At 43.9% G+C, this 8975-nt stretch overlaps 1 protein-coding gene across 1 annotated transcript in view; it reads left to right on the top strand.

Moving 5' to 3' along the window:
- Window positions 1-1859: 1859 nt before the first annotated feature.
- LOC104469960 (multiple epidermal growth factor-like domains protein 11) overlaps window positions 1860-8975 on the top strand; it is a gene marked incomplete at its 3' end in the record, with an annotated part of 75594 nt that continues 68478 nt past the window's right edge. The window contains exons 1-3 of the mRNA XM_010084709.1: window positions 1860-1965; window positions 2812-3058; window positions 4721-4841. Coding sequence (XP_010083011.1) covers window positions 1860-1965; window positions 2812-3058; window positions 4721-4841 — 474 coding nt within the window. The remainder of the gene's footprint in view (window positions 1966-2811; window positions 3059-4720; window positions 4842-8975) is intronic.

The following is an 8975-nucleotide window of genomic DNA, read 5'->3' on the forward strand; positions in this document are numbered from 1 at the left end:
GGTTATACACACACACTGTTACTTGGCTTTCAAACCATTTAGAGAACTGCAGTCAAAACCTGCTTGTAATTTCAGGAACATGAAAAGGAGCGTAACAAGTGCAAGGGCTGCATCAGGCATTGTAAATGAGACACGGTACAAGCCCCAGCTTTTTGTAATTCTGTTTTTTTCTGTGTCTTCCATGAGCATTCAGATGTACTTTAATCCTCATTTTTATGTCTTCTCCCTAATAAATCCCCATGAAATTCACATTCTTGGGAGCTATCTGGTATGCCAAGCTGTTTTATTTCATAGATAATTACAGCATTTTGGCTAGCTACTTTGGGCTAAACATACTGAACGTTGCAATGTGTGCTCACTGATGCCTTCTACTTAGAAACCCTTGAAAAAATCTGTCTAACTGCCAGCTGGTTTTCTGGTCACTGCAGGCTTCTTTTATTATCCAGATTTGGGATTTTTTGATTTTACAACTGGTTAGAGGAATTTCTGCTCTTCAGCATTGGCTCTTCCCTTTGGCTAGATTGTGGAGTGAAATTTGGTACAGGGAGAACGCAAACATGTGGCCAAATCTCAGTGGTAAATAAGTGCTCAAATAAGATTGACTTACATAAAAGGGTTTGTGTTTGGGGCAGACACTGTAAATATGAAACAAGATGCTTGAGCTGATGACAGGAAATGATTTTCCCTTCCTATAAAAGGTTTTCTTTCTCCTTCACTTCCTTTCAATGTGAAAAACACCACCCAAGCAGACAAATCTGATGACTGGAGCGCTCACCTGAGACATGGAAGACCAAGGGTATGAGTCACATCTTCTAATGAGTGATATTTATTCATATGAAGCTAATTAATTGCAGCTGGAATGATATCAGCCCAGAGCAACCCCCAGCCTGGCAGTTGGGGCTGTAACGTGAGGTGTGGTACGGTAGGAATCCAGTCCCTGAAGCAGGCAGGACGAAGTTGGGTTCCGTCATTCCACTTCCCCATGCACAGAGCTGTCAGCTATGCTCATGTGGGTCAGATTTGTCCCTTTTTGGGGGTGCCTCACTGCATCCCCTGGTGTTCAAGTTCTGTGGAAAACAAATCAGTGTTTCTGGAGCAAAAATTGCTGGGAAGCTCCATCAGCTCCAGCAGCTTTGCTCCCTGCCCCAGGCACCTTACAGAGTCTTAGCGAATGTCTACGTGAAATAAAGATAGATCATCTCTTTCCACAGATTCTCAGTAATAATTTAAGGCTTATAAAGGGTAAGATTTTGTTTGCTCGGCTCCCAGCGGTGTTAGCGAGGAACTATCATCCCTGTTTACAGCCGCGGGAAAAATGAGGCAAAGCAATAACATATCTTGTGTGAGGCACAAGCAGGATTACGCGCAGGGGTATGTCGCCCGCTCTGCTTTCTGCAGGACATGAAACCGTCTCTCTCTGCACGTGCATCCTGTAAGACCCTGCAGAACCTTCTGGAGGCCCTGGAATTGTCTTCTCATGGGTTTATTTGCTCAAGAAACACAAGTTTGTGAATTGGTCATCAGCAGTGCTAGCTGGGTGAAGTCACTCTCTTCTTTTTCTGCTGAATATCCTCAGACTGACCAATGGGTCTGGCTGATCAAGGAGAAGGGCAAAAAAAACTGCCAGAATTACCTGGAGGATATAGTTTATAGACAGGTACCATGGAAGGAGAGGGCTATGAAGTTTCTAGGACAAGAGCTTCAGGCTTACGTGGGCTTTACATTTACCTTGTAAGTCTGGAAACAGAGATCCAGGCCTGGGAAGCAGCGGGTGTCACCTGGGGATGAGGCTCCGTGTTTGCACATGAAGGAGTTTGTGAAGACAGCTCTGTTGCTGGGATTACGGACTGGTTTCCCGCATGGCAGTGGATTTGTACACGGGCAGAAGAGTTGGTGGTGGTGTAATTGAAACCAGCTCTCTGAGCACCACCGGCTGTACCTGGAGGGTGATCAGTGACTGCCTCTGTACCGGGGCTTTTCCCAGCGACTGAGTTTGGAGTAGAACGGTCATTTCCTTCACCCTGGATGTAGCTGGAGTGAAAGGCTGCTAAGCAGAGGGTAGGACTACTGAGGAAACCCTTGGGGTTTTGCTGCCTCACCGGGACCTCTGGTGCTTGCTTTGAGCAATCTGTTTCGTATGTGTACATCTTAAATGGGTGGTTTCCAGGGGCTGATTGCTGCTTCTGTTGCAAATCAGGATCAAGCTGGTTCTGTAATGCTGACACACTCCATCCCTTCATCCCTGCGCCTGCTCAGCCTCATGGAGTCCCGTCTCCAGTGTTATTTTCATCCCTACCGTCTTTTCACTCCAGAAAAAAAAATAAAAGCCCCCCCCCAAAAAAACCACCAAAGAAGAAAACCTTCTTTAGATTATCGTATTTATTATCTTATGGGAACAGTGCAAAGCAACAATGTTTGATGACATTATTAAATCTCCAGGATTTGCTTGGCAATACTACCTGCCATTAACTGCACCGCAGGCAGGATGTGATCCTCTGTGTCTAATTCCACTATAAATTCATTCCAGCTATCTAAGAGCACTAAGAAACAGGATATCAAAAGATGTAGGTTCTGATCCAATAAGGGTGTTAAACAAGCCCTCAACTTCAGGGCTGTCACTAGTGCTGTTGTCTCCTTGCACGCTGAAGCACATTGCTGGGTTGGGGGGGTAGTTTTAGAAAGTTTAAGGGCTCTTTAGAAAGTTCCGGGTATTTACAGTGCCTGCTTGCCAGCCTAAGCGTACGACGCTGAGATGAGATGCTTGTGATGCACTTTCCTAATCACCTTGGTCAACGCCTGTGTGTTTTCCAGGCTGCGACAGCGAGCACTGGGGACCCCACTGCAGCAACCGCTGCCAGTGTCAGAACGAGGCCCTCTGCAACCCCATCACGGGCGCCTGCGTCTGCGCAGATGGGTACCAAGGATGGCGCTGCGAAGAGCTCTGTGACCCTGGGAGCTACGGCAAGGGCTGCCAGTTTGAATGCCAGTGTCACAACGGAGCTACCTGCGACCATAAAACCGGAGAATGTCACTGTGCTCCCGGATACACAGGGGTATTGTAAGTTCAGTCGTAGGTGTATTTTACTCTGCATCCTTTAACAGCCTTTGACCGCTTTTAATGCTATGAGTAGTTGTCAAAATTTACACAATCATCTCTATATTACACACTTTCCTTTGTAGAAATCAGGTAACAAAATTTCAGAGAGAACAAATAACAGAAATCTCTTTTACTGCTTATTATGCCTGTATGCATAATAAAATAAAACGCAGTGCTGAAGTGAACTTAAAAATCCATTATACTTTCGAGCTTGTACCACAACTGTACCTGTTCCTAATTTCAGTATGTGAATACAATCCAAATTAAATTTGAGTTTTTATAAACAATTGGACATTCAACACATTATCAGTCCAGTGCGGTATCGAATGGGACTTACCATCCCCAATTTATTTGACTTTCAGTCTAACTGAGGAAGCATTACTGTTAACTGTATCAGCTTACTGTCTAGGGGGTAAATTCTTAGCATGGTGAGCAGGGATTTAGCGGTGTGACTCCTATTAACTTTAACGAGAATCATGTGGTTAAATCCCCATCCAGCACATTGAAAGTTTACCAGTAGGATTCACAGAATCTGCATATTAATTTTAGGACAGCAAGCAATAGTTCCTTGTTTAAAATTGCCCACAGTGTAACATCAGTTCTCATTAGAGATCTTTCCATAGTTTCAGAAGTAATTATGTTTTTCAAAATTATTTAAGGGGAAAAGAGAATTTAGTCACTAAATTTGGGTGGAGATCTATTACAGGTGACTTAATACTTTTGCAGTCTAATATTATTTGTTGACCTGCATGAAGGGGAAGGTAAAAAATAAAGACAATATTAACCTTCATAAATAAGTGATATGCCTTTTGAATATTTTATTTAGTACCTGATTTCCTCATAGACTTGTGACCTCAGTCCTAGAAGCACTCGTTGTTAAAGACTCTGCTTACTGTTAGGAGTGCTCCCATTGACATTAGAATGTCATTTCTCAGCAGTAAGTACTTGCAGGGCCAACCACTGATGTGTTGTATGAACATCCTCATCAGAGGATATTCAGTTAGGGGAAGAACATGCTGTAGTTTCAGAAGAAGCAATGCTGAAAAGCACCAATGTGCAAAAAAAGGTAGGAGATGCAGCTTTCTGCAGGGACTAGCCTTACGCTGCCCTTACCCCATGGGTACTGAGAGAGACCCAACGAGCTTAAATAGCCTTTAAATGATGCTGAGTTCTTGCCAGTCCATTATACACTGCAAATGTTAACATTTAGTAGTGACTGGAGAAATTTCAAGCATTTTAATCCCATCCCTTTATTCTATCTGCAGCTTCTTTTACTGCCATGCCGCATAATTCACATTGAGGGTTTCATTACAGAACTCTTTACTTTCCTGGGCTATTTTAATGGATATGAGCTGTCCTGTTGAGATGGGTGGAATTTGGTACGTGCATAAAGATTACACACATGCATCAGCCTTAGAGGACTGGATCCATGGCACATAAATAACCCCAGCAGAAACAAAAGACATCTTGGCTAATTGGTAATGCCAGCCAAGGCTTACTGAGGTTTCAGAATTTGCATAAGGACTCCCATGATGTTGTGATGTAGATTTTCCTCATTTACTGTTTCCTGTAAGTTCTTTTAAATGATCTCTTTGGTTTTTTGTTTCTTCTCTCTCCACAAAGTTGTGAGGAGCGCTGTCCCCCGGGCAGCCACGGAGCTCAGTGTGAGCTGCGCTGCCCTTGCCAGAACGGGGGAGTCTGCCACCACATCACCGGAGAGTGCTCCTGTCCTGCTGGATGGACGGTGCGTACTTTGTTCACACTCATCCCTCATTTAGAGTTTGGAGGAGGAAATTAATTGTTCGCTGTCCCAGCAGAAGCCTTCCCTGTGTGCTTGTGATACATATCTGCCATTTCTTGTCATGAGGCTCTAATAATTCTGGAACTGGGACCACCTTTGTTATGTATACATGGTACTTACACAGCCAGGCCACCAGTCTACGCCTGGTAGCTACCATCACAGAGTTAAACAAACAGCAGCAAACCATGCAGTGACTGCTTGTTACACTTCTGTGTGGGAGAAGAGACAAAAACATTGTCCCTGAATTACAGTTCCTTGGAATATTCTCTGCACCCTTAGACACTGCCCTCACACGGGACAGAAAGCTCAAAGCTCAGCTCAGTATTGTCAAAAGCTCTCTACTGTTTCCCTTTCAGGAGGGAGGAGGAGGGAGAAGCCAGGGGAAATTCAGTGGCTCAGGCAGGCGTTAAAGCGGGACTGTACGTAGGACACAGAGACCAGTTCAGTGTCCTGTCCTTGCTCAGGCGTCATTCCCATGGATTGCAACAGATTTGCTTGCATCAGGGGTTGCACCAGAGAGAGCAAATTGCCCTAACCTTTAATCCTTCGTGTCAAGAAAGCAAGTCCAAGCATTTTAGAAGTCCTCAACTTTATCAATAATGTAATAATTAGCTCTCTTGGGGTTTGCCGAGTCTCACAGGTCTCCACTCCGTTTAGCTGTACTGAATTTCCTGGCATTTTTCCTCTATCTGACAATTAGTCTCTTGGCAAACTTGCTGGATTTTAATGCGTACAAGTGATGTGACTTTTTATTTTAATACATGGAGGACCCTGAAGTTCATCATGCAACTGATGTGGACCTTATACCTGTGGACACAGGGCTGAGAGGGACGTATACGTTCCTGTAGATTAGTACAGCAAATGCTGCCTTCGTTTGATCACACACCTGCTTGTAGTCAAAAAGTACCAAGTGTGAGATTCTGGTGGATATCAGGCAGCAACATGGGAGAACATTGATGCCCATCATTTTTGGAGGAAGCTGCGTACAGAAAATCTCTCTCTAGCTGGAGAGTTGGAGTCTCTCTAGCTTGGCCAGTCAAGGCAAAGGTGGTGACGATGTTATTCCGTTTCGAATGACAAAGCAGGCAAAACTTTTCAGAAACTTAAGTAAGAACTTTACCTTACCCTCAGCTGGCATTCGGTGGAGACAAAGAAAAGGGTTTTTTCCTAAAGAGTACTGGACCTAAAGCTTACGGGAAGCAATTCAAATATTATCCAGGGCCTGTCAGTCCATTCTGGCACTGCCCCTAAGAAGTGATTGATAAAGTGACTAACATAAAAATATTGCTTTCACCTCCCCTTATCTTCTGCATGCCAAAATGTCTGAGGATCTGAGTTGTTTTGCTGTACTCTTCCTTACTTGTATTTTATCAGAAGTTTTCTCGTTCTGTGTGAAGCTAAAAAATCACTAAAGAGATATAAGAGTATCAGAATAGAGCAGGAAGTTTTTAGAGGTCTTTTAGGACGCAGCAGAGACCCTAAAGAAGAACCACAGCACTGGGACTGCTCAGCATCTGTTGTTGTGTATTCTGGCCCACTTCTGCCCTGTTCCTTAAGGCTTGGAGTTTCTTCTCCGCATTTTTAGTGGCACAGAGAGACTTTCCTGAAAACTATGTTGTTGGCTGCTCTGTCCCCAGAGAGACCCTAGAGTTAACAATTGATGTTTGAAAGAAGCATAACTGAAAATTGAAGAGAGAGATCAAATATTCCGGGGAAAGAAACTGAAATTATAAGTAAAAGCAGTCAGCTTGTAAATGTTGAGATTTTAAATATAAAGGGTCTCTCCAGGGTTTTAATGAAAAGCTGGTAATTCAGTACACAGAGGAAGAAAAAAAATATTTTTTCATGCTATATATTTAACTCTTCGTGGTTGGAATGATTTGGGAAGTGAGACATGAGTGGGCTGTAAACCAGCAAGAGAGATGGGATTGCTAGACAACAGTCATTTTATGTCACACCATGGATAGTCTTTCTTTGACATCAGGAATTTTACTTGCTGATTTTGAGGCTTGAGACTGCACGTATGTATTGAATATACCAACATGTTGGAAGGAGAGAATTCTCTCTGGGTTTACACAAGTGCAAATCCACTTGGATTTTAGCGCTGCTGGATGAGCTGCAGCTTTTATCCCTTCCTGGGGTAGGCTTATTAACAGCAGCTCAGGTCCCTTAGGGCTTGGTTGCCTGTGGGATATGCAAGGGGAGCAGTGAGTTGAACAGGAGGAGGTTCTAAGGTTCTTAGGTTCTTCCTTGGATCTGCCATCTTCAGAGCCCGGTTCTTTCTTTACTTGCAATATGTCTTTCCTCCTGCTTCCTCCCACCCAGTGCAGACACTCCCAGAAGCACAACAAGTTGTACGAAGTGTGTCCTGTGAGATTTTACCGTCCCATGGGGTTTGCACCAAGAGGATGATGGCTAACAGCATATGTTGTTGAACTAGTCAACAAAATGCGGCTTCCAGGATTTTCCACTTCTGCGTCTTTGTGGCTTTGTGGCTGTGGGAGTTGGTGGGTGGCTGCTTTAGGGCCTCATTAACAATTTACAGGTTTAATTCTATACATCTTTCTCATTTGCTGTATTAAATTCTCCAAGCACTCTCAGGAAGTAGGGAGAGAAGTTGGATTTAGCACTTATAATGCTTCTCAGAAACACTTTTGAAGGACTAGATCTGCGTGCTCAGGAAAGCAGCAATCTTTCCTTACGTGACAGAACATTTGTCACTGGCAACACACCCCGTTTGGTTCCAGATCCCATTCTCAAGGCTCTGCATCTTGGTGCCATGTTAATACAACACAACTTGGTTCCAGATCCCATTCTCAAGGCTATGCATCTTGGTGCCATGTTAATACAACACATTCTGCTAATCACTTCTTTCTCACTGCTTCTGGGCTTCATGAAGCAACTACCATTTGTATTTTTGTCTGTTTCTCTTTCTTTTGTGAATTTGAGCGTGGGAGCGTGTGAGAAAATGGAGCAGCAAAAAATCTTTTCCCTACTACAAAATAGTAATAATATAGCAAACAATGTCAAAAGCAGAAGCTGATGAGATCAGGGTCTTAAAAAAGGTGCTGATGGGGTGAACTTTACTGATTAGATGTACAGGCAGCAGGAAACGTTGGTCTGACATTTGATCCTCCAGAGAGGGATGTTTTGGATTCCCTTAGAACATATTAATGCAAAAAGTACGCCGAAAGACTCTCTTGGCTCCAGGGGGATGCATACAGAGTATTGCTTTCTCATCGTTTGTTGATAGAAAACCTGTTCCTTTTGAGACATTGAAGAGAGAAAGTATTTATTATCAAGATAAATGGATACTTACGTTTTCTGATATATAGTGTTGTGTATTCCTCGAGTCCAGAGACACCAGTTTTTTAACGCTGTAATCTGAACGTTCTTGAACTGAGGCCAGCCTGTCTGTTGAGCAGCCAAGGAGCCACCCATCACTGGCTGGGAAAGGCTTGAAGGATCTGTTTCACGATTACATTGAAGAGCAGCCTCTCCACTTCGGGGACTGTTGATATTGCTAAACTTCCCAAACTGTCGAGTGAGAACCCCAAGGAGCCATTATGTTCCTGGTTTGTGGAAGTTTTGTCTAATATGTCTCTTGTTCCAAACTCAGAGCCCCTGGGACTTGGTGAGGGAAATAAGACTTTGGAGAGATTAAGCCAAAATAATAATAGGGACAGAAAAACCCCATTTCTATCCAACACTGTGCGCTGTGTGCAAGGCACTGGCAGCAGCACCGCTCACTACACTTGTCAAACATTTCCCATTATAGGACCCCATCTCCAGATCACAGCACTGCCAGGCTTGTTTTGGCTGAAGTTACCCAGCTGGATGCCAGCCTCGTGTTTTATGTTTGCTTACATACAAAAAAACCCCAGAAAACATTCATACAACTTCTAAGAAAGTCTGGGGAGATCCTTGTAAGGCCTTGATGCTTGGCAGGGGACATTATGTGATACTTGGGGGAAAACCACCGGAGTTGGGCAGATAAATTCCCCAAAGACACAACCCACGGTAATCGTTCTGTGCCGTGGGGCTGCACAGCTGGGACGAGGCTTGCCCAGCACTTGC

The sequence above is a fragment of the Pterocles gutturalis genome, unplaced genomic scaffold, assembly GCF_000699245.1.
Source record: "Pterocles gutturalis isolate BGI_N339 unplaced genomic scaffold, ASM69924v1 scaffold8440, whole genome shotgun sequence".
In the NCBI taxonomy this organism is placed as follows: domain Eukaryota; kingdom Metazoa; phylum Chordata; class Aves; order Pterocliformes; family Pteroclidae; genus Pterocles; species Pterocles gutturalis.